We start from the raw sequence: 26,720 nt of genomic DNA, 5'->3' as shown, positions 1-26,720 counted from the left end.
TATTAATTACGTTTTCATTAAAAGTGATACTGTCATTTATCTCAAACATGAGGCAACAATGTGTGTCAACAAATGGACAAAACAAAAAAATGGAGGGATGAGCATTCATACAAGCAAAATAGCAATAGCGGGATCACTAGGGATGTCAAAGGAAAGTAAATGCTTAGATGAACTGTTTTAAACTGTATTACTTGTTAATTTATATATTAAAATGTACTTAATTGGATAGCTGCTTTCGTATTAAATTGTTTTCTATTACATTTTTAAAGTATTGATGTTATTAGCAATAGCAGTTAAAGCTTAGCTCTCTTTCATGCTTATCTTTATTCTTAACCATCTTTCATACAAACTGCATTATAACATTTAAAAAAAAAAGAAAAAAAGAAAATCTTACTTTTTTCTGAAGTCATATCAACCTGGAAGAGAAAAAAGGGGGAAATTTAAAAGTTAGAATATAATCAATACATGTAAAGTCACTAGCGAAGTAGCACAGGTTGAGTCAAATCCACTAGATGTATGGAGACACACAGATTCACTGACTTAAATGGAACCAAGAATGTGTTTAAAATAACGGTAAAAGCATGGCTTAATTTATTTAGTGTTTCTAATAACAGAAAAATGGTTACTTTGCTATAGTTATGGTCAATAGTAGATGCAAAATGTTGCAATGTATTTTCTTTAAATGCGACCAGCAGTATAGAGGACCCAGACCTTTGTATTACTGAGTATGTTGTTGCATTGTTCTTCATTTATTTCTTCCCGTCTAAAGCAAAAAAGTCCAATATGGTCACCTGAAGGCCTATGTCCCATCTGCAGGGCAACTAGTATGCTTTACACATAGTTTCATTGTACACCTTCATTCTGAGATCACGGTTTGCATTTTTGCCTCTGTACTTTGTGACGGTGAAAAGCAGGTGCAGAAATGAGTGCAGACTTGCTGCTGCCTACGGCAAGAACTAGGACCTGATGCCGCTAACAGCTATTGATACCTCTAAATGGAAGCAGTGATGGCCCTCAGAGGCCATCTTTTGGATTTTTCAGAGTGTATTTGGGTAGAGATTGAAAAAGCCATGTAATTTTACTGTTACTCAAAAGAAAACACAGCCCTTGCCAAAAACCATTAAAAAAAAAAAGCAATGTCAGACTATGAAAATTCAAGAAGCAAATTTTTGAAGTTGCCTTGTAGTTTGACTTTTTTTCAGTTCTGCTAGCACAATCATTTGTCCACATGAGCAAGAACAGACTTTTGTTGTGTAAATTTGGATATGTAAAAGTATGCAAAGTTAGAAGTAGCACTAAACATCTAATTTCCTATACAAACTTGTGGTGGGAGGATGACTGTGAGGAATGAAAATCAGCTGTGCAGTACTGTTGATACAATATACTGTGTATGTTAAAGCCCCCAAGATAGTTCTTTAGTGAGTGTTGAAAAGGTTTTACTTGTTTAAAAGTATTCTTTATAAAGATAAATGCAATATATTGTCTCAGTTAAGATGTTACTGAGTCTTGCTTTTTCACAAACTGAAAATGAATACAAGTAAATCACTGGCAACACTTTCATGTTCACACGTGCCTTGCAATCATTTAGGCTCACATTATTAAACTTCACACTTAGCAGTGTGTTTTACAGATCCATAATAGTATGAATTCCTCTGATGCACAGATTGCCCTACATGGTAACCTAAGATCCCTAGGACACTTTAATTCCCCTTACTTTAAGTTCCTCCAGATCAGCCTGGAATTATGACAGCATAATAATCAGTATTATTTTAGCCATCAATGAGCTTGTCTTTTTGTGCTTTAGTTTCTCATGTAAAAATAGAAGAAGTCATCAACGTGTGGAAAAATAATTTTCCAATAGCCTTTACACTGCTTTTATAAAGCATAGATTTGTTAAAAACAACTTTTGGGGACTTCACTGGGAATGCATAAACAGCATCACAGAGGCTAAAAGAATTAGTTTCGTGCTTTTGGTACAAAACTGAATGATCACCTGATAAGAAACGTTACCTTCTGAATGAATATAGTGGGAATTAGCTTAAAAACTTTGGCCATGTTTTCACTTGACAGCGCCTATATTTCAGCACTGAAATAGGAGTGGTAAATATTTCTGTAATGATAGTAGGAAACTGCAATCCGTGCAACAAAACTTCTGAAGTCCGTTTTGCAGTTCATGGAAAAGATGTCCATCGTCTTTGGGGAGCAGGCTGTTCTCACAGTGCTGGCACTCTTTACTTGTTTCCAACAGCTGGACATTATCAAAATGTGGGGTTGCTTTTCTAATGTTACTCATTCATGTTGGGGTCAGACCTTAAGAAACATCTATAACGGCCAGAACGGGGCTGAGAACGTAGCGGGGAGTTGGCCACATGTCTCCATCAAGATGCAATTCAGTTTACGCTAAAGATGAAAACTCCACACCTTTCACTTGGGGTAAACTTACTTGTAACTTCTGGGTTAACACTGATTCTGTACTGGACTTCAGTAATCCAACTCAGAAATCTGTAAGATCCAGTCTATTGGACGTTATAAACGGACAAGATTTGTGAATTGCAGCCCTTTCAGGTATACAGGTAGTGCGTTCAATTGCAATCTGGTCGCAGACTCTCCCCAACAGCGGGGAACTCGCTGATGGAGGTAACCGTTGTATTTAGGTCTGTTCCTCTGCCTCCGTTCCCCCCAACCCACCACCACTAACTACAGGAAGCATATTAAGACTGTGCTTAGGGGTATTAGTAAAAAGTATACTATGCCAATGATCCACTGGTTCTGAATCCTTTAGACAAGTCTAGTAGCAACCCTATGTTATTTTTAGCATGCGGGATGGTTCTCAGAATCAGAAAAAACAATCCCATTTCCCCTTTTTTGTGCTGCAGAGAATAAAGCTTAAAGCAATACACTTGTATGGCTTATTCTTGAGCAAAATAGTTTTTAAATTATTACGGAATGATAGCAAAATGAACTATTATACACCTCCAAAATCAGTGCATCTGAATCAGTAAAACTTTAATTTTAATGTAGGGGAAGTTAAACTCAGTAAATTCCAAAAGTGAGCCTGTGCAAGATCCTTGTAAGTGCAGTCCTCTTCATTGTTTTTGTAGCACTGAGCTAATGATTGATATGCCTGTTTCACTACAGATTTAATCTTCCAAGCTATATCTTAGTTGTATTAGTATATCTGTTAGTAGTATGCATAAGCAATAACGTGCTGTTATAGCAACATTACCTCTTCTTCTTGTTCTTGATCTGATTCTGATTCCTTTCAGTTCCAAAATGCCATGCAAAAAGAGAAGGGAAAAACAGAGCAGGCAAAATGCACATTTTTTAGAAGAAAACAGTAGGAAAAAATAACTTCTGACAACGTTTAACAGAAAAGAAGAAAAGGCAGTAAGTTTCTGCAATTGATTTCTCATGTGAAAAAGCATCAAAAATCTAAACTGTCAGTTTAAAACACAAAAAGCTATAGAACCAAGCAAATTACAAACAGAAAAGTTGCTTCTGGGTGTTAGACTTCTAGTGATCCTTATTTGTACCAAAAATTAAAATATATACATGCTTTTGCACCCATAAATTAGCACAAGTAAATACTTAAAATAGTTAAGAACGTTACGTATTTAAAATTAAAGTATGTTGAGATGTGGTATTTTTAAATTGTACAAAAATGCTATAAAAAAAGATTATATTGTATGCTAAAAATGCTGAGAAAAAATGAACACCAACAGGCAAGATTTTGGGCAAACAGCCCAAAACATTCCTAAAAGGCATGCAGCTCTGACAGAGACAGTAAAAAATCCAAGTTATCACAGAATAGCAATAAACTGACTCTTTCTAAGAAAACAAATGCTTCTTAATATCTGATCTCACTTAAACAGAAATCAAGGGCACTCCCATGATTTATGAGAATTCAACTGGTCTCAATCTTGTTATTTATAAATACTAACTCATACTAGAGTTTTCCTCTCCTTTTCCTGCCCTTGATATCGGACCATTTTCTTCCCCAGGCACATTAATAACTTAAGTTATAACAATAATCTGAAGAAAGACCATTTACACGATGTGACGTACTCATAGATTCTTGAAAGATTTGATCAGACGTAGGAAGAAAAGTCAGTGTCAAAAGTCAATGTAATATTAACATCTAGTCTAAGAAAATATTTTTGACGCTGCTATAAACTTTCCAAACTCTAGAGCTCAAGTCTGCTACATTTTTATCACCATCACCACAGATAAACAAGGCAGTTAGCTAAAAATGCTACTGCAAAGCCCATTAACTTTCAAATTGGCAAATGAAAAAAAATGACAAATAGTTTTCAGTCCTTCTGTAATTCTTACCTTAAGAACATCATATGATCTACAGACATTATCCTTACACTTTGTGAAACAGGTATGAACGGTAACTTCACTTCCAGAGAGGTGTCACAAGACACGGTTAGACAGTGTGGGAAGTCTTTGGTAAAACAAAAAAAAATAACCTAGAGGTACTCACTGAGTCCCAGATCTGTCTCACCCCTGAACAGAATCTGGGTAAAACTTCTGTGGGAAATAAGATTAGCATAGGTCTTGTGCAACACCAAACAAAACCATGGGAGCTATGTAGTGCAAACTGGATTTTCACCTCCCTTCTGTCATCTCTTCTGAGTCCTCAGAAAATATTCGGTGACATCTTTGAACACTGGCATTAAGAGTAGCAAACCCAAGAAACTGAAAGCCCTTGGGTGGTATTTATTCTTCTTCAAAATACCTGACTACAAAGCTTTAACAATATTTTGCCCTCCTACTCATTTCTTGCTTATATTATAATGCTGATGACTGTAGATCGGTGTAATTTCACAGTACCTTTGTGTAAATGGGTAAAGTGATGTTTAAATTACATATGGCTTGATGAACGAGGCCTCTTGTAGATTTTGGCTCCTTCATGAATGATAATCGTCCACAGGGTTCTTGAGTGGTATCTCGCACCTGGTAGAGCAAACATACAGACATTTAATCTGTTATTTTGCTGTTTTGCTGTATGATCTACTTGTGCCACTCAAAACCATGTAGCAGAAAGAGGCTAGATGTGGGAGAAAAAGTCCACGTAGGCAAAAATAATGTGTTGTCTTTCTTTTTTCCTACTTGTTTGTAAATGTACGTATGGATGTATTTGTGTGTCAAAGCAAGAGAAGACACAAGCTTGCACATTAGAAACTTGTTTACAGAAGGCAGTCCTAACGCTGCAATCACAGTCTTAAAAGAGCAGAGACGTTCCAGTATGATTGGGCTTCTGTGATAACTTACAATACCCATTTTTCACTGAAACGGTCCCCAAACTTTACGGTCGTTACAGAGACTCATTTTGTATTAGGTGACAAAAGGAACTAAGTCGTTTTCCCCCATATGGCAAGAATACATATTTATGCTGATGTTAGCGATAACTCTTTGCTCATCATTTTAGTATTAAATATTGTGTTTGTTCGTTTGGCTACTCTTTTGGCCGAGTGCCTGAAAACAGTGAAAGATTACACTTAAAATTTCTTCTCTTGCAAAATCTTTTCTCAAATGTATTGATAAATCCTAGTCTTAGAATTAAGAAATTTGCTGGAATATATTTATAGGTGCAACCATTATTATCTACAAAAGATACTACATCATGCCATACTTTAAGATTTTGCAGTGAAACTTAGAAAAATCTCTTTCACAGTTGTTAGCAGAAACAACTGTTCTAAGTGTAAGCACTTAGAACTTAAGATACTGGTGGTGTAGTTTTTAGCTTTTGTACATAATGTCAGGAGGATTACGTACGATATCGCAGACGAAATACAACGGAAGGCATTACCTCATTCTTAGTTTTCTGAACTGATAAAATGACACAATTAGATACATGTGTATTAACTTTATCAGATTGAAAATACAAGATGTGAAGACACGCACGTTTTTGAACGTATTTTGAAATATCCATCATGGAGAAAAATATGCCGAGCCAAAGGCAGGTGGTGGCATAGATAAAGTTCTGAATTAAAACAAGCTTACAAAATACTGCTGGAAAGGAGGGAGAGAGTTTAAAAGTTGTCTAGCAGCATGCAGCAAATTTAACACAATGAGGGAGTGGCTTGATTTTCTCCACTTTTTGGATGTTTCCATTCATAAAGCATTTCTCTACAACTGCTTTATGTAATGGTAATAGTGTACTCCGTTGTAGTCGGGATGTCCCAGTAGAAGGAAAAGTTTGTGGGAAGAGGTTTGCAGTGCCCTCTGAATCTCTCTCTCCAGAAGAGAAGGTGATGGAGGCTGGGTGCCAGCAGCCCTCTCTGCTGCTAGCACAGACCACAGTGAGAGCGCTTTTTTACACGACTTACTGCTCCCTGCAGATCTCGTGAACGACACAGATGAGCCCCGTGGGCCATGGCGTTTATGTCACTGGCTCTGTAGCTAAAGTATTAGTTAATTTTGGATGAACGGAGTCTTTGTTTTGGCTTTTGTTTTACACTCCTACTCATGTAAAAGTTTTTAAAATAGAATAGCACAGTAAAATACACTACGGGGATAAAATTAGGTTACAGTTGGGAATTTATCAAAATTAATTACTTCCTTTTTCCTTTGTTCTCAAAAATATGGTAAAATCATAACTTGAAATATCCAAAAAGGAGCCATGCTTTTCTTTTGGTGGTTGAAGAACAGTTATATCTGTATTTACCATATGCATAAGGAAGTTTTGTACTGCTACTGAAGGGAGGATGATTGGTTGAAGAACAGTTATATCTGTATTTACAGCCATATGCATATTTACAAGTGTAGGGTACAATGATCATATTTTGATAGATTTCTGCCAATTCTACAATGTTTTCTGACACTTTTTTGCAGTTCCCGCATTTTTTCCTGCAATATATTGAACCATGATACAGAAAAACAAACAAGATCAAACTTGATCAGCTCTTTAGATTATTAAATAGAGAACAGGATTCCTAGAAGTACCATTCTGGTGTCTGAAAGAATGCTGTGGACACATGCATATATAGCAGAACACAGGCACAGATAATTACATTTAGAGAAAAAATTTACTAAATTTTAGGTAGCCACTGCTGGTTGTTTTGACTACCCAAGTCAACATTTAATCCATTATCATAAAATAATTTGGAACTGTTCAGTCTGCTAAGTTTATTGTATACTCAGAAGTAGGCAAAAAATAAAAATACAATCCATAGCTCATATTACAACATTACCTTAACAAACAGAGGAAGTCTATTCTCTTTGAAGGCAAAAAAACTGAATATATGATGTTGCCCACTCTTTGTTAGTGGCACCAAATTGCCAAAGCAGTCAACATAGATGGGTTTTCCTTCCAATACCTATTGGAAATGAAAAAGAAGCAAAGCAGCAATTAATCACAGTGAGGTGGTTAGGATGTCTTCCTAAGCATAATTCTACGGTAGTTTCGATCAATTTCTTAAATTGCTAGGGCTTGTCAGCATTTACAAGATTTGCTATGCACAGTTAACTAAAATCTGTGGAAACATTTCACATTATTAAATTCCAAATGGGACAAATTGTTAATTCAGTAACAATAGCATGACGCTATAAATGACAAAATGAGTATTCAGTGTCATGAATCTGGGCAAATTCTCAATCTATATTTTAATTTGGATTTTTTATTGGCTCTAATTTTAGCATACTTTGCTAACCTGGCCTCACCATAACAGTCAAAGAAATATTTTCTTCAGCAATCAAATCAAAAGTCCTTGTTTTGACTGGTACGATAATAAGCCAGTCTGGGAATATCATGAAGTTGCAGAGGACCTTTTTGCCAATGCAAAAACTTTCTAAATTAGATTAACTATGTGTTAGTTAACACAGTCTGTTGCAGCAGGCAAAGACAGTGTATATCAGTAGATTCTATTTATTTCAGCTGGATTTGTAAAAGCTTTTGAAAGTCAGGCCTCAAGTAAATGCCTCTCTGAAGTGCCTATATAATGATACTGCCTACGTCTTTGGATTGCTATTGTTATGGCCCCTCCACACGTTTAAATCTCAGCTTACCAGTTTTGGAGATGTTCCCTTCAAACTGCCAATACATTAACGTCTCATCCTTACTTTCCAGAAATTCAGCCTTGTCATTCAGTTTTATAAGCCCATATTTTATCTAGCTGCTCTGCACAAGAAATGCCTGTCAGAGCTTCAGAAACAGCGAGGACAAATTTCTTAAAGGTGGGATTCTCATGGAAAAGAGACCATACTAAGCAGAAGAATATGCCATGCATGTAGTTAAAGAACTTTCAATTTGTCATCCCTTCTGAGGAAGCTGACAGAGCCAGAAAAAACTGCATTTAGCAGGCAGTTTGCTGGATTCCACATAGGAAAGCTTTTGCCTGTTCAGCAACAGATTTAATTTTTTTTTTGTAAAGCAGAATATTAACCAAACCTGCTAGTTTAACTTCTCGGTATGCAAAGAAGCTGACAAAACGTGACTGCTGTTGACTGCCTTTTTGGTTGGTGATATTCATTCACAGAGTTACTGGCAGTTGAGATTTACCTGTCCTTTTTGGCTTTGACTATCTCCCCTTTTCTCGCAATACCCACTTAGCATCAAGCTCAGGAATGTAACAGTTCAGTAGAGAACACCACCCTCAAAACTCATCTTTACCCAGACATTCCTCTAAGAGGAAGTTAGTAACTAAAAAATTCAAGGTGTCTCCTGGCAGTTTGCTACAGAGCTAGTTAAAACTAAGTAATCGCTGTGGACCACCACAGAAATGGCTATGAGGTACTTGGATTGAACTTAGGGCTAAGCCTGCATCCATAGAACTTAGTTTTAGGCTAACTGAGGAAAAAGTCCATTTACAACACCTATCTGCTACCTCTCAGCTCGCTGTTGAGTGACTTAAGTCTTTAGCCTTGCTGTGCACCTGAAACCCCAGCCAAGCTATGCAAAATTATTACAAACTATTGCATTTTGTTTAATAAAAGCCATGGGCAATGCCTCCTGCTTGCGTAACTAGCCATCTCAAATAGATTTCATAATACGTAGTTGGCAGTAGCTGCTCTAGTTCTGAATCTGAATTAAAAAAATGCTGAACCTGACACCAGAGAAAAGGAAGGACAAAGAACCTGAAACTGAGGGACTAAATGGTAACCCCCAACATCATTTTATTACCTGATTTCCTAGCATAAAATCAGTCCAGTTTCTAAGTACAGCTGTTTAACAGGTCCACCATAAAAAAGCATCTTGGGAAACCAAATTCTTTCAATTCAGTTTTGTCCTATAGGTTTTCTAAGCCTTAGTCCCATAACAGAGAGCTCAGACTCAGCCAGCCCACTCTCTCCTTGAACCCAGCTTAAGGTTCCTGCTACCTATTTCTTTAATTGCCGAGGACTGCCCTGAGAACACACTGGATGCCCCATTTGAATGCCGATAATGCTACGGAGAAAGCAAAAAACAGTATTACCAAAGTCAGACAGGGAATTCCTTTCTAACTTCTGATAACCAGCTGATTGGATTTCCTTGCGGGTGAAACACACAATTACCTTCCACCTTGGTAGACTGACCCAGGAAGACCCAAATGCAGTCAGCTGAATACAGCTAACCTTGCCACCAGCCCTGTGGACTAAGAGATTGGCAATTGCCAATTGGGAATAGGATTTCATCACTTGTATCTGGCAGCTACTTTTCCCTTACATCTGACAAAAGTCAAAGTTTCCATCTTATCATGATGCATGATATTGCACTATGTCAGTATTTGTTGGCACTATTATTTTTCAGTACTTGTGGCAGACAGAAGGCAGAAAATATCGGCTTAAAAACAGACATTAGAAAATGGAGAAAACTGTTTAAGATTCTTGTGCAGTACCTCTACATCCCTGCTTCTGGCAACTTCAGCAAAATTTTCTTGTTGTTCCAGAGTTTTATCCACCTTGTCATCTGTCATGCAAAAACATCGTAACCGTGCTTCAATGGGATCATGTGATTTGGCAAACACCACAAATTTGGCCATGTAGGGGACACAGATAATCTCTCTGTACACTTGGGAAGCAAAAGTAACAGATTCTTGTGTCTGTCGACAGTCTATCAACCAAAATCTGTAAAAGAAAAGGAAGGGTTGTGTCATCAGCACAGAAAGATTTAAGCAAGAAAATGATGTATTTTCCCGTTTTGGCAGCATTAGCTGGTAACCACACCAATTGTACATGACAAGTCAGAATAAAGTAAAAAGAATAGTTACCATTTGGGAAGAATAGCCTAAGAATGATCATGGTGCCCCCTATGCATTAGGGAGCATGAAGCAAAATCAACAGGGAAAGCATTTGGACCAGAACTTACTCTCCTAACTACCAGATGCATAGAGTCTCCTGCTGCACAAATTCCAGGCCATGGTTTGCCTTTCTGAGAAGATCTCACTCAGCTGGAAGCTTATTTGCTTCCAGGTGCATGACTGGCTTTTAAAGGCTTTAAGAAGTTCACTTGTCCTGTGGCAGACAGGCTCATAAACCTTCTCCGAAGATTTAAATATATGAACCTTTTCATATTTTTGTGTTTATGAAAGATACATATTACATTTATAAGCATGTTTATAATATTTAAACAATTATTGATGGCTTACCAAAATCAAGAAATTCTGGAAAGTCATCACAGTATCCAATAAATGCTTTTTCTTCTATTCAAAAGTTGGCTATGGCCTAAACTTTGTTTTCATCTGAATTGATTCCTTATAGTGAGAGTATGTGATCAAATGTTTCCTGCCTTTTACCAAGAAATATATCTCTTCGACAATAAACTCAGTGGTCTCTGTTTTCCATCACATTAAACAGTTTCTGATGACGTCTGAAATAGCGATTGATCTTATCACTATTCTTCTAGAGCTGCCCAAAAGGTCTCTGAATTTGTTCTTGTTTGTCACATGTCATTATTTGATTTCTGTGCAGAATGTAAGTAGAGAAGGGTGTACTAGAAGTGTACAGTTCAGATTTTCCCCTAACTGACTCTGCAATATGTGCATTTGATCTAGAGAACAGAGATATGATCCATTTCATCTAGAGAAATACAGGTTCTTTTTGACAGCTGGTTGCTGCTAAACATCTGATGATGCGGAAGAGAGTAATGTCCCATAAAAATCTTACTAAAATTGCTTGTATCTAGTCATATGCCAAGCCTGTCATTTCTCTTCCAGGTTATGACTAAATTGTTAAACTACAGAGTGGGCAATTTCATCCTTTTCTCTTTAGCCCCCTGAAATCTTCCCAGGCATTGTACAATTTCCTGTTTGTTAAGTGCTGGACACATCAGTATGCCACCCTCGGGTGTTAGTGAACTGCGTACAAACTTCTGACGCGACAGGGATGCTGTGAAAGTTTCCTGAATTTTACTGATGAGAACAGGAGACTGAAAGGGCTTTTGGCATGTGTTGCTAATCCTTCGGTCTGTTCTTGGACCTCCGTCTCTAACAGGTGAAATATAAAGCTGCCTTGCCCCAAACGCTTGTTTTTCTTCTACCATGTAGCTTAAAGGTTAGCAGTACATTCCTTACATACAATGTCAAAAACTGAGGGTCTTTAGGTGAATGTAAGTGATTTTGTCCACTGTGTAACATTGCGCACAAAATCAGAAATTATTCTTATGCGAATTTAGTGAGGGACTTATAACTTTGATTTTGTGGTGAGTTTTTGTTATGCATATCAAAGACCAGTGATATAGATATTTCTGTATCTGAGCCATATTGTATTTTGAAGACCCTGCAAGCAGATGTGTCCGCATCTGATTCCTACTGCCCTTGCCTCGCAGAGGCTGTGGTCACCACTGACTGACTTTTCATCGTGGTTTCTAACATGCCGTTTTACTGACAGCATCTTTCTAATGTATACACCGAATCTTCTACACCAGTGGTTCCCAGTCTGTGACACACGTGCCGCAAGTCAAACATAAACATGTTCAAAGCAACAGGCAAGTACTACTGGAATAAATTACTTCCTCTGCACGGTGCGAAGCCAGGAGCTGCCACTGCTATCTCATTCAGCTACCACCACGACAGAGAAATCTTTAAGATTACAGGGTAAGGTTGTAAGTTGTCTGATTTCACTAACATAATTATTACAAATGAACGTCTGCCTCTTATGAAGTACTGCTAGTGCATGTGAATTGGAACAAACCACCTCAAAACTTATCAAACATACACGGTTACTTAAGACATACCACGGATATTGCAACTCAGGTCTAGAACTTCAGCTTCCAGAAGGGGTCCTCTTGTGTCAAAAATGACCCTCCTCTTTACTGAAAACCACAGGTTCTTCACCCTTTCTTTGGGCCATTCAGGCCGAGACAACATTGCCCAGTAATAAAAATTAACAGAATTTCCTTATACCTTTGTCAAGGCAATTGAATTGTTATTTCGCAAAGATAACAGCCTTCACTTAAAATAATTTTACTTCTACTCCCAAAATGCAACAGCAGAAACGCACCAAGCATTTTACAAGGAGTAACACGTATTGCCTTCTTTCTCAGATACCACTTCATTTAGCTTCTCTGTGGAGCTAATGACATTTCTTTTAAATAAAATTCACTGTGTGGGTGGAAAGCATGCTCGAGTTTGACACCCATAGGACGGAGACGGAAGTCATGAGAGGTCAAAGACACCTCAAAAGCTGATATAATCTACAGGGGACTTATTACTTACTGTAGATTACATGGTATTATAGCCCACAAAGCATACCTTTCAAGTGTGGTTTCTCTGGTCTTACTCATCTGCAGTTGAATAATAGCGAATTTCATGCTGTGCTTATCTTTAGAACATTTAACAAACACACTGGTTAAAAAACAGGCTGATGACATTTGAAAGAGAGAAAGCATGTTTGGTACATAAAGGCTCTGAATGCTGATACCTTCCCTTTTCATGTGTGGGAGAATTATGCTATGCCGGACTCAAACTGGAAAGGCTATATCCTCTGAGAAATCACCATATGCTCAAATGATTTGCTGTCACACACCAGGGGCTAAGAAGCCCAAACAGACACTAGATTTTTAAAAAAGCTGCAGCTCAGGAAATGGAAAACAGCTATGCCTCAAAGTCTGCAGTTTAATTCGCATGTATTTTAGACAAATGTCTCTCTTTCCCAAGCTCATTGTGGACAGAATTAGTCTTATGAATGGGAAAATTGCTCTCCACCATTAATGATTTAACTATACATAAACAAGTCACCGTCACTAGCAAACAGTCAGGCATCAGCTAATTCTCAGCAGATGCACTTTTAGACCAGGGCACAAGTGAAGAAATTCAAGTCAGCTTGTCCTTCAGCAAAGAAGGTAATTAATTCTCTGACTGTAAATACATGAAAAATCCCATTTTCTAACTTTAACAGCATTTAAAATTATGTTTGGGTTAAAGTAGTCTGTTGAACATTCACTTAGATTAAAAAGAAGAGGTAGAACCCATTAAAATCTCCACATGGGATCCTGCCTATAACACAGAACATTATCAATAGAAATCAATTTTAATGTCATCATCAGGATTAGGAAACATCCACTACTAATACGGACTGTAGTTCCATAAACTGTCACCCTCATTCTGGCTGTATTTCATGTGTAGCCCTGCTGGGGACTTGACAATCTTAGGGACTTTGACCTCTCAAACTTTGCATCTGGTCTCCACATCTAGTTCTTAAATTAATTTTTAATTTATCCCTTTAAACAGAACACTTGCAGGTAGCAGATGAGAGCTAAAACACACTTTAAGATCTCCCTCTTGTGGTCACTGCTGTTAAAGAAAAATGTTCAGCTGAACGGAAAAGAAATGTACATAGGCAAAGCATCCAACGTGATGGGAAGAAAGCCATTTCTGAACTGAGAAAGTATAGAAAAATAATACTTTATTTTACCTAATGCTGAAGTTATACTGTAGACTGGACTGCAAAAGCTGAACTCATTTATCATTGAATAAATTACTTCATTAAATAGCAAACCTAATCTAATAGTAATAACTGCTCTGGATGCTGAATGTTTGCACTGAAGGAAATTCATTGATTTTCATGGGCAACTTATCCAAGATTTTTGTAACTGTTTGCTAGACTACACACCCTAAATTTAACACTTTCCAGGTCACGGACTGCATCTCCTGTTACAGAGAAGGAGATTTTTGAGCATTTCTGTGATATAAATCATAGAGAGTATACAAACTAAAATACATACATAAATATATGTATATCATATTAAATATGAAATTCTGTTTTCAGAAAGACAGCAGTTGAGTCTCATCACAAGAACAGATGGTTGGAAGAGATTCTTCTAGATCACAGTTTGGTACACCTACAGGCCTTTCTGCTTGATTTCTCATTTGTTGGATATTCTGGAAGTAACATCTTTTACAAGATGTATAATGAGCTACCCAAATAAGGGATTTCTGTTTCCATGGAAGCTTGCTTAATTCTGCATCTGGGAGAGAAGGGGTATTGAAAATGAAACCAGATTTTTTTCTAACTACCTGAAAATTGAACTGTCCCTCAGATTACTATTTCAGAAAAATGAGTATGTCATTAATTCATTTCTGGGATCGTAGCAGGTGCTGACTGCAAAGGACTAACGGCTGAGATAAAAATGACAAGAACATCCATTTCTTTCCACAGCTAGTAAGGAGTGTAGTGCTTACAGCTCTTGTACGTCATCTGTCTGGGCTAGGAGGCTCAGGGCCTCCAAAATACCTGGCCAATTGGTTCACATATGTTCCTTCTACTATATAAACTAAAATAGTTTAAAGGAAGTATTTGTTGAAAAAATGACAAGCACTTGAAAATAACACTGTAAAACTCATGCTTTGTTGTAGACGTACCTGGCAGACACATTTGTTGTGAAGGAAACACATTCATTAACAAATGTCAGCGGTGTTGTTCCAGTGATGTCTTCCCATTGGGCAGGGGTGGTTCCTCCTGAAATGATAGAGAGAGATTTAAAAAAAAAAAATTAAAATGAAGTAAGTCTGCAACTTTCTTGCTTCTAAGAAATATTTTACATTCTTCTGAGTTTTTAATCACTATGAAACCAGTAATAATCCCAGCCATGCCATCTCCTTAGGTCCACGTTATTCCACTAACGCTGGTAGGATTGTATGGGTTTCCCCTGAGAAAACAAAGTGCCCAAATGATTTTCAAAAGATGAGTCCTGTAGTACAGCTCCAGAAATGTTAGAAGAGGCTAGAATTTTGGGGGGAGAGATGTAATTTATTAGAAATTACTTTTGTTCCTTCTAGACTATTCACATATGCGGGGCAAAACTGGCCCAGATATAGTGCAGTTAAACCTATATTGTTACACTTGGGAAACAATAATAATGTTATCAATAGTGACAGCTACAATTTATGATTTCTATAATCTACTTTTTCAAATAATTCAAAGACTCAGGTCCAGTATGTACATAACTAAGAAATTGCTTTTGCACCTTGCTATGAAAACCTATGAAATAATCTCTGTCTGACAAGCTCCCTGGAAGGTCTTGCAGTTGAAATGAGCACCTCCATATCGTGCTGTACAATAGAGAGCCTTCTGGATTCCTATGAGTCTATTAAGTGTTTCAGCTCTCTTTGTCACGGACGTTGCCAGCTTCCTATTTGGCCCATGCAGCTGAAAATGTGGGCACAATCTCTCACCCTGCAGCTGCGTTTTCAAGTTCTTCAATATATGTCCCTGCCTCACCTTTTGGCGAAGAACATCCAGTTGGTTTTCCTTAAAATCACACTGAGCTTCCAGAGGACAGAAATAGAAGCGTTTATTTCTAGCAGCAGTTATGAATATTTATAAAACACGTATGAAGAACTAAAGGAAAAACTATGTATAACCAGGGCTAAGTCAGAATGCGTGTCTGTCCCTCCTCTCGTATACAGCTGACTTGTTAGATATCCATTTGACCATGTAGCACAGTCTTTATGCAAACCTTAAAACGAGCTGCATCTGTAAAGGAATACTAGTTTTCAGGAAACACCTCCTTTCTCCTTTTGGTGAAGCATTCTTGGAACCAGTTTCCCTTTTGAAGTTTTCTGGAGGATCCCTGCAGATTTACTGTCCCTCCAGGAAACTTATTCAAATTCCTCTTTATAAAGGAGACCATTCTTCTCTATTTAAATAAACATTGTTTCACTCTCTTGGAAATGCAAATACTTCTTTGTTGACCAGATGTTGTTTCTGGTATTTCAGCAGCTACCTAATACCTTTATATCAAGAAATTGTAAAAGCACCTGTTCTCCGGAATGACTCACTGGCACATCTCAGTGTGTAATGCATCTTACATTGGGTTGGTATTTGAAATCAGTTTGAAAATTAACAGAATAAATGCATGCAGCTCATTTCTGCCTCTTAACTGAGCCTGAATGAGTCGCTAATCACTTTGGAGTTATAGCAAGTATAAAGCATTTAACTCCAATATTTTCCTCTGAAGCATACTGCAACGTTATGTCTGTACTACACTTATTCTGCTAGGCAGAGGTATGTTGGTTCTCAAGAAACAAACTGTAGGGAAAATGCAAAAAAACCCAAACCCAAAGTCTATGATTATATTACACATCTCTTGCTAATCCAAACACCAAATGTTATTTCTGCTATAAAGTAATTGTTTGGAAAGTAGTTTATTTTCACAGCCTCTCATCCCAGTCAGGTTTTCACCAAGCTTTCCATGCATATAATCAGTTTAACATATTCAGCCCACGATGACTGACAATTTCAAGATGCACATAAAAAACTCTATTATTTGCATCCTACCTGTTATGCTGCATAGTAACCTTAAAGTGGGTGTGTCGCCTCCATAACCATTCATGATCCCATCACTGGAGGCCTTGGGGACGGGAATCGTCATCGTGATGGGTTTATGGAACTTCCTTCTCCTGGGCTCCAGTGTGACTATAGGACTGAAGGTAGCCTTGTTGCCTAAAATCTTCTTTATAAGTTCAGTATGCATAGGTTGAGCCTTTCCAAAGCAAGACGACAACAGAATAGTTACTTGAAAACAGTTTAATCGGTATGTAAAGAACTGGGTCTGTATATTGCCACGAAATCTGTAAGGTTTTTACACTAAATGGCACAATTTCCCATTAAAATCTGCAGACGTAAGAACTGACTGCTAGCGAGAAGGGGAGACCTCCCTTTTTGAACGTTCCCATGCCTTCCTCCTCTTCCTATCCCCTTTCTTGGTGCTTGTCAGACCTTTTACAGCATTAATTTAATTCACTTAACCAGTAGCAAATGATTCCCTTGTCACCCTTCTGTCTTTTTTCTTAGGACGAGCTCTGAGCTATTCTAGTAAGCTATTCAGCTATTCACAGGGGATTTCAACAAGCACGGTCTCCTGGCCAAGGCAAGTTGTGGATGCATGCAGCAGGAGGAGGGCATGGAGGTAGGCGAAAGGCTTCCCCCTCTTTCAGTAGTGAACTGTTAGGCTGGTTTACTTCACACTGAGAATCTCTACATTTGACTTAGTTATTACAGCACTTTGTACTTCTCTGATGCCTTTCATAAGAAGTATTTAAGAAATTTTTCTATGACCTACACTAATATCATCATCATCATCACCAAGATCATATAGACAGTTAACAGACAGGAATCTAAATTAACTGGAATACCCAAAGCTTTACTGCTTGCTTTGACTTTTGCATGGATTTTTTTTTTTAACGTTATTTTTACTAGAAGAATTCTAGACAGCAACGTACAACATGGTAAGCTGAATATGCTGGTTCTCCATTCAAAGAAGGTGATTTTACACTAAAGAAAAAAAAAAAAGATAAGCCTAGTAATTGTTTCATTGTACCTGGAGGCCAACGCGAATTCGTTTGGTCAGAGCCCCCTCTGGGAAGACTGCCTGCACTTGTGGTACAACAGTGCTGCTCAGCACACCTCCCTCAGGTCCGATAAGGTTGCTGTCCTGTTTGATCCGGGATACCACTGCAAAGTACTGAGGGAAATCTCGGGTGATGATGCGGCAGATACGTTTCTTCTCAAGCTCCTCTGGAGTGTCAAGTACTGAGGCCAAAAGAGAAGATGGTCAGAAGACAAGAAATTCATAGAAACAATACAGCGAACTTCAAAATGCATTCAAGCTTTTCACAGTTTAACTGCAACTTACAGAAGTATTTTGTCTGGAAATGAAAGGGGAAAAGGAAACATACCCCAGTATTTTAAGTTCAGCTAAAACAGAGAAATCATGAAAGGAATAGACAGACAGACTGGACAACTAACTGAAGGGAGCTTAAGACAGCAAACTCAGAACGTGTTGACAGCATCCCCAAAATCAGCGGGCAAACAAGCAAAGGGATTGGTCCAAGCCCCTTTCTACTTCACATGTTTACACTATGGCCTGGAGTAGTGTCAAGGAAACTAAACTTCAAATCAAAAAAGTATCAAAGTATGAGTTCAGCTTTAAGTATGTGAGTTGGCTCGTTTACTTTTGGGTTTTGTTTTGTTTTTTTTTTTAAAAGCCATCGAAATTAATAACAAATTCTGCAGATCCTAGACACCCCAAGGCCATTCTGTTCTCTCAGAAAGCAAAAGTACCCATGACTGACATTTCCTCCCACACACGTAGCTGCTTGGAAAGGATTAGTATGATAATTGCCTTGTTTTGGAAAGATGTTTGCTATGGAAGCTTTTCGTTTAACGCTATGAAAAGGAGCAGTAGAAAACATAAGTCTGGCATCTATTCTCAACTTCGTGATGGTAGATTTTGTTTTGTCCCACTACTGCAGCAGACCATGCAAGGGAAGTAAGCACAAGTACACAGTGCTTCTGCTGGCTCCTGTACTGAGAACATGATTATGCTCCAGTGTGACCGAAAGGAAATATCTGGAGAATGTAGTGTCAGAAATTCTAGGGCGGACCAAACATGGGGTGCTAAATAGAATAAATGCTAAAAAGCTATTACCCCCAGTTACAGAAGTAATGCAGGAGCAGAAGAGAAAAAAAAAAGTCACACTGGATACCTTCATCCATTCCATTCAAGATTTCATTCAGTTCATCCTCAGTGTATTCACAGAAATGCTCCTTCCAGCTGTCCCCGTTCTCACTGCGCAGGATCACCAGCTCTCTCTCTTTCCCACGCAGAGCAGCAAAATGGGGAATCTCCACAATCACAGGCCTGGCACAGCAACACAGCGCATTAAATGCACACGGGAGAGAGGAAGAAACAGGATTAACAGCAACTCTACTCAGTCTGCTACAAAGTGACCTGGAATTCTACCTATTTCACTGGAATACTTCGGCATAATCCTAAACTACTAGGTCACTAACATATTAGATTTTTACAGGGACCCAGTAAATGCTGAAGGATAGATTAGAAAGTGCATTCACCTCTTTCCACAGTGTGAATGGTATTTGGTAAGATAATAGAGCTTAGCTAGAAATTTGGTAATTGTTTTGCAAATTCATAAAAAACTCACGCTCATTTTACTTGTCACTACTGTCTGGGTTAACCTGTGCAACTTCATTTCAAAGAGAATCTACTGTAACGTATATGAATAGTGGGACAAATTCTGATCTCACTTATACTAGTGCAAATCAGAATAATTTCATTGCAATCGGTGGGCGATTGTGTCCTGTGCCAATTTTACTTCATTGTAATTCTATATATACCAATGAATTTATTCCTGATTTACACTCTGGGAGAGATACAGGAGGTCTGAGGAAATCATCTGGGTTTCTATTTCAGTACAGGAGATAAGAATTTGCCTTGTTGCCTTACAAGCATATGTCAATATATGTATCGGTGTATGCGTCCATATATATACACACACACACATATACAACACATATGTGTACATATAATACATCTATGTTTATATATACATATACATAATCTTAGAAATAAGAGAGAAAATACAAATATATTTGTATATACACTTCTCTAATTAGAGGACTCACACAGGTTACCATGTACATAGTAAATGTCACGTGTTCTGTTATACTGGTGGTATCCAACATATAACTTATTGATTAATCAGTCATTGATACAAAAAAACATCTTTAAGTTTACAGTAGATTCCTTTTTTTTTGTCCCAGTCCAGGTTGCTTTGCTACAGACATCAAGCACATAACTAGGAAGATTTCATGCCAAAACAAAAATGAAGGCCACAGTACTTCAAGAAAAAGATACAACAAACATACCACCAAAACAAAACCACATACCACAAGGGTTGAAGAATGGTCCACTAAGGGTTAGGTATACAAAATTTCAAATGATAGAAAGGGACAATATCATGGGCATAATGACATAAAAAAATCATATTGCAGAAGGAGGAGAAGAATGGGGAGGTCAGCATCCATCAATTTGTTTCAAGTCTCTCCTACCCAAGGAATTTGGTCCCAGGAGGCCCCAGCTGAAGGATTCGGCTGACCAAGCTTTCTCCCTCATTAAGTGGGGGAGGAGCCGTAGGCAGATGAAGTTTACTGAGTACATCCAAAGCAGCAGTGAAAGAAAGAACATAAATAAACTTTATGTATTTTTTGTGCCAGAACGCCAGTGCCACTGTCTGGTCCACAGAGTGGAATTAGGCTTTACACTGAATAAGGTTCCGTCTTAGCGATGACAATTTGGTGATCAAAATCAGCAAAATTAGTTTTGTTAATTTAGGATCTTTTCTTGCTTAGGGAAGACAATGGGAGTTTTGGCAGTGAACTCAACGGGAACAGGATTTGGACCTTAGAATGCACCTCTGCAAAGAGTACAGTAATTTTCTGATTTCACTGCCAGGACAACACCTAGAAAAACGCTTGCAGGAAGGGCACAAAGATCTGTGAATGAATAAAACTTTGCTATATCCTGTGCTTTCAGGTGAGACATTCTCCTTAGATAGAGAAACCATTAAAAAGAAAACGGGAGACATACTTAAGGTCAATTTGTGTGTGACAAAGATAATGGGAAGACTGAATGTGACAGCACAATATTTCTTCTGCTCTTCAGATTTCTTCCCGCTTCTCTTTAAAAGTGACCAAGATGTGAAAAGAGCAAGTGGTACAAAGCATCTGATTAGCCAGCTTGTTTGCTGTTACTTGTGATATTAAGAGGTATCCCCTCTGTCAAAAGGAATGGTTGGCTTGCATCACATTCACAGTGTTTCAGAACTGCTCTTGCTTCTTTACCAGATTAGAGCAACAGTGAAGTAGCCGAAACATGTCCTGGGTATGTTCTCCTTTCACACTCCATATAAAAGCAGTGGGCAGTTAAAAGCTACCAATCAACTTTTTTCTCTCCCTAAGCTCAATCTTTTAGAAAAAGCACTAACGAAGATAGTGGCTCTGATGACTGCCTGTTATAATAGGATTTTAAAGCAACTGATTTGTTTGGAAATGGATTTAAACTATTGCTGTTTACAGAGTCACTTTTTTTACAATTTCTGAATGAAGCTATTTATTGTAATAGAAGGGGTTCCTTCAATCATCCACTTTTGGATGCCACAGTTGATAGGGAGAACAGTTGGTAAAACAAATAAAAAAAAAGTGTGGATAACTGCTGCTTTCAGCTGAAAATTGCTAAAACGAGCTCAGCAGCAGACACAAATCTGATCTTTCTATGGGTTTTGCAGCATAGGACAAAAGAAATGGCCCAAAAATTCTAGGGTTGTCCTATTGCTTAATTTAGCAATTTCAACCCCAGAAAAATCAAAGGCACTGTGCTTCCCGGATAGTCCAAATTACTGATAACACAACACAAGTCTCTAAAATAAGCAGCTGTAACTTGTGTTGTATATGTAGCAGGCTTTACATTTGGGCTTTAGATCAGTGCTGTGCTATTCATGCCTTAGATTAGCTTATTTAAATAGAGTATGAACTGCCTTTTCTGGCTGCAAAGGGGACTTTTCCCACTATAATACCACAACACTGAGTAATAATTATATCCAAGGAAGCACATTAACCTTAGCGCTAGTGGTTAAAATATCCATTTTCAAAGGAAAAGGCGTAAAAGCGTTTTGAATTGTTAACTAACAACTGATCTGTATTTCGCACGACCAGTCTGTTACCGTATGTTACAAACATCTTTTTCTGTTCAAGTCTTGAAAAAGGAACCATTTCAGTGCAACTTGTAAACAGATGAAAATAGACTGACCATTTTCCTTTAGGCCATATGGCACCCCTTACCCAAGAAACTGAGCACCAGAAGGTCCAACTTCAATCAGGCGGCTGGCCAGACCTTCACCTTCCACCATGGGAGGCATGGTGGCCAGTCTGTGGCGTTTCACCAACCGGCAAGTCACTCGTGTTGGAGCAGTGCATTTCCGCGGAGGAATAATGATTCGTAGTCCGTTATGTCTGCAACCTCTCATGGCACCCCCACGAGCATCCACCATGAAACTAACTAGGAAGCTGAAAAATCAGGAAAAAAAAAATTAGATACAAAACATAACGAAACTTCTTTGGTTATGTTCCACATACGTAACAAACTACGTATGTAAATGTAGATCTTTCTCAAGATGTACAATTAGAAAAAGCCTTTCTCCCATGTGAAGCACCAAATCATGCTAAGATCATTTATTAATTAAACTGACAACTGCTATCTAAGAGCTCTTCACAGAAAGTCTTATTTTACAGTGCTGCTGTTGGTAAAAATACCAGCAGTCACTAATAAATGTGAGCACGTGTGCACGTACCTATCAAAGTCAAGTGCAAATATCACTACCCTGCACCTGCAAGCACCTATATTGTAAAGTTGGCACTCTTCAAATACTTAATGGGCAAATACATCTTATCGAAGAAAATTATTTACAACTCAAGAATATAAAGCCAATTCTGATTGGAGGGGTTGTCGGGAGGTTTTTAGGTTCTCTATATAATTTTCTAGTTATTCGATAAACTATAATTTCTAACAAAAAATGGGTTTGGATTTAAAAAATACCAAATTTCATGCTGGAGTGTGTGAATACAATTCGTAATACCTCAGTGGAGCTAGCACCTATCTATATAAAAAACCCAACGTGTCATTATTGTTTGAAGGCAAATTTTGGATTTTGGTGAGATGGCAATAGCTACAGTCACCGTATAAGAGGTTTCTTTATGGATTTTTGTTTTTCTCTGTTACTTTGCAGAGCAATACAATACCCCAGTGGAAAACTTAGAGATGCAGAAAGCCATCTACAGGGAGCCCTCTTCTAGCACAAGGTAAATTATCTTATTTACTTCTTTTTCTTTAAAAGGGAGAAAAACATTTCATGGAATTTCTTTTATGCTGAACTTTTTATAGTTCCATATATAACCAACGGGTAGATTTTGACAGATTTGTTACAAAGACTGGGGACATTCTTGGGAAAGGTGTAGAACTACTTCAACTTTTTTTACTGGTTTATGACTTAGGATCATGCCTGATGTGGGATGGGAATGTCAGGTTGCTGGAAGTGAAAATAAGAGTAGATGAGACAGAACGGTATCAGGCCTACTTCTAGCCACTAAAATAGAATCGTCACATGGGGAGTCGCAGAAATGCTACTGAAGGACCTGCAATAGAGAAAAGCCCTTAAAACGTGAGTAACAAATACAGGTATTTTTCCACTGTCCCCTTGACCGTTCTGTGCGACAAACATTGCATCCACTCATTGTCCACACGGCTACAAGTAATTCCACATGCTGTAAAAACACAACACTCAACACACCGTGCAAGTCGGAAAAATGGATGATGGAAAGGAGCCACAAGCGCCAGTCAGAAGCACACCATGCACCACGGATGCCAGTCTTTCTCACACATGCAGTCTCCTATTCTACTGCCATTCATATACCTCTAGGTTTTGTTTAGTGTAAAAGTCTGGGTAGTACAACCATTATCTCATTCCTTAGAGGTTGGTGTTTCTGTGGTTTTAACAAGGGGGAAAAAAAGAAAATGAAAACATTTTACAGCTTTGATTCCCTGGGGATTAATTTAGAAAAATGGGAGCTTCCTTCATAAAATACATACTTCACACATTTTAAAGCACAGGTGAAAGAAGAGCTTAAGAGATACTAAATGCTCAATTGTTGCAATAATGCTCTACGGCTTGCATTGTACTTTTCCCTTAACTGTATGAAGTAGTGTTATCAAAGTGGTTCTGAATTATGTTTCGGAGAATCGGTCCAAGTCTCTACTATAATGGGTGCGTTCGAGGTAGTTAATAACACTGAGAGCTGGAAGAAGAGTTTCACATTTTGATGCTAATGCTATGAGCAACAGAAATACTACCCCCACAATTACCAGAAGCTAATGAGTGCACTTACTGAGTTGAATTAGCATCCACATTTTTCATTGTGTAAGCTGTCATGAATACAATTTTTAGGATTCAATTACTTTCATTATTGATGTAATACTCGAGATCGTATACTTTAACAACAGGATCACCTTCTTTCGCTGTCCATCACTGACATATTAGTGCTAGGTCACCTGTCTGTCTTATGTCCTCCTTAGCTTATCTCCCCACGTGTCTCAGCAATGCCAAAAACACTGTTAACTGCTAGAAGAATACATACACACAAAAGGCAAGGGTCCAAACCCAATAATCTCCCTTCTGACCACAGTAATGGGTTCTGTTGCTTCTAATACGGTGCTCTTTCTCCATATAGTAATTCCTTTCAGACTAACTAAAAGATAAGCAGAGTGCTGAAATAGCAGTGCCTTCTCATAAAGCACACGTCACACAATTAAGATAACTGGCTTGTGGTGTAGAACCAACATAAAAGCTGAAGAAGTAGTCGTCTTCGATTTTGACCATCTGTAACAAACTGGTATCTCACCTCACACACAGAGTCACAGCCCTGTGTTCCTTCCCACACCCGCAAAACTGGGGATCCAATACAGATCAGCTGAAAATGGAGTGTGGCATTTGCCTCTAGTAAGCACTCGAGATGCAAAGGGATAGCCGTGTGCGTTCAGGCCTTAAAGCGGCAACTCTTTCTTTCAGTTTAAGTTTACTGAATGTGCCTGGTGGGTCAGAGCAGGGTCTGTCAGTGAAGCTATCACAAGATCTATCGCTGAAACCAGCTACTGCTCCAAAGAGTGGAAAACCAGGCAAAAGATGAGTATCATTGGAAGGTGGACACAAAGATAACAATGGTTAGGATAAAACCGTAGGACATTATTATTATTCACCATAAAAACAGCTGTTTCTATCATAAAGAAGATCTAATGTATTTACTAAATGACGAGACACAATCTGGCAAACAGGAGTGTTCATCACAGTACGCACCAAAACATAGATTTGTGCCGTATCACTGAAACAGACCCCCAGATGAAATGGGAGATTCCTGAAGGGTTCTGTGCCTTCTGGATGAGTCTGAAACCACCTAAGAGACTGCAGGTACCCTTCAACTGCCGGACAGCAAATTCAGGCAAACATGGAGTAATATGAGGAGGGCACAGAAAGATTAGTGCCAATTATCATACCAAATATGGAGGAGCCGGTTCACAAAACCAGCTATATACTACCATGAAATTTCCAGAAAACAAATTTTGGAGAACTAGCATGAATATAGTGCGAAAGAAAGAAACTGAAGGGGAAGATTCCTCAGCTCCAGAGCTGCGGCATAAAAGTCTGAAAGGCTGGTACACCGATGCAGGATTTGTAGAGCTGACGCAGAATGTAAAAATAAGGTTTTTTTCACCATACCACCCTGTTTATTTCCCAACCTGTTGCCACATTCATTTTTTCATCCACTTATTTAATCCAATTTCTTTTCATCTCTCTTTTTTTTAAATTGGCACATTTCACATAATTTTGGATATGCAATAAAGTCAAGCAAATAATTTGTAGCAAAGCATTTTCTGAATCACAGCAGCCTCTTTTTCTGCCTATTTGCTACATAATAGGGCATCTGGATGGTGACATTACTGTTCCAGGACTGGAAAAGCTTTGCCCTTTCGAAGGACTGTGTATATCAGTATACAAATAATTCATACAAAACTAACGCATGACATAAAACCTGCTTTCTGAAATGTGCATTTAGGAAAGTGAAAAAATTGTATGACTAATAGAAAGGAAATGTAAAATGCAAATTAATTATTTTGCTGCCCACGCGCACACACACTATTTTTCCTCTCCCTAATGCTTCTTTTACCAGATGTTGTTAAGTGACGAGATTGAGATAGGAAGAGATTGTACTCAAGCGAACAAACAAAACTAGCAGGAGTAACTGGCAGATTAAGCCATCAGTCTGGGAAGTGGTACCTTTTCATTATAAATTCCCAAGGTCAAAAAGAAAATAATACATAATACTAGCAGATTAATAACCCTAACATCATATATACTCATAGAATCAGAGAATGGTTTGGGTTGGAAGGGACCTCTAAAGCTCATCTAGTCCAACCCCCCTGCTGTGGGCAGGGACATCTTCAACTAGATCAGGTTGCTCAGAGCCCCGTCCAGCCTGACCTGGAATGTTTCCAGGGATGGGGCATCCACCACCTCTCTGGGCAACCCGTGCCAGTGCTTCACCACCCTCAGCGTAAAACATTTCTTCCTTATATCTAGTCTGAATCTCCCCCCCTTTAGTTTAAAGCCATTCCCCCTTGGCCTGTCGCAACAGGCCCTGCTAAAAAGGCCCTGCTACTCCCTGAAGCTTAGGTGCGGGGCTGCTTCTCTTATTGCATGCAGAGAGACAGTGCTTTGCTTTACCATCCCTTAGAGGTACCCGTTCATCTTTGCATCGGTCTTCCCTGCTCTGACTTAAAACTTTGTAAGCTCCTCCTTCTGCAAAGGGCACCGGGCACCCTCCGCTCACGCTAACTGGACGGTGCAAGAAGTGACTTTTGGCTAAGCAGGAAACTCAGAGCTTACTCCACG

At 38.4% G+C, this 26,720-nt stretch overlaps 1 protein-coding gene across 1 annotated transcript in view; it reads right to left on the bottom strand.

Moving 5' to 3' along the window:
* The window catches only part of ANK2 (ankyrin 2), a 371,191-nt gene that overhangs the window by 29,224 nt on the left and 315,247 nt on the right, over positions 1-26,720 (bottom strand). The window contains exons 30-39 of the mRNA XM_019472961.1: positions 22,063-22,287; positions 18,912-19,066; positions 17,744-17,955; positions 16,702-16,906; positions 14,784-14,880; positions 9,822-10,050; positions 7,200-7,325; positions 4,837-4,959; positions 3,227-3,259; positions 395-416 (exon numbers count right to left, since the gene is read on the bottom strand). Of these exons, the coding sequence (XP_019328506.1) occupies positions 395-416; positions 3,227-3,259; positions 4,837-4,959; positions 7,200-7,325; positions 9,822-10,050; positions 14,784-14,880; positions 16,702-16,906; positions 17,744-17,955; positions 18,912-19,066; positions 22,063-22,287 (1,427 nt within the window). The remainder of the gene's footprint in view (positions 1-394; positions 417-3,226; positions 3,260-4,836; positions 4,960-7,199; positions 7,326-9,821; positions 10,051-14,783; positions 14,881-16,701; positions 16,907-17,743; positions 17,956-18,911; positions 19,067-22,062; positions 22,288-26,720) is intronic.

Source organism: Aptenodytes forsteri, unplaced genomic scaffold (genome assembly GCF_000699145.1).
Source record: "Aptenodytes forsteri isolate BGI_AS27 unplaced genomic scaffold, ASM69914v1 Scaffold326, whole genome shotgun sequence".
NCBI classification, from domain to species: Eukaryota; Metazoa; Chordata; class Aves; order Sphenisciformes; family Spheniscidae; genus Aptenodytes; species Aptenodytes forsteri.
Note: the sequence above shows the minus strand (reverse complement) of the source record. Positions and strands in the feature narration are given on the sequence as shown.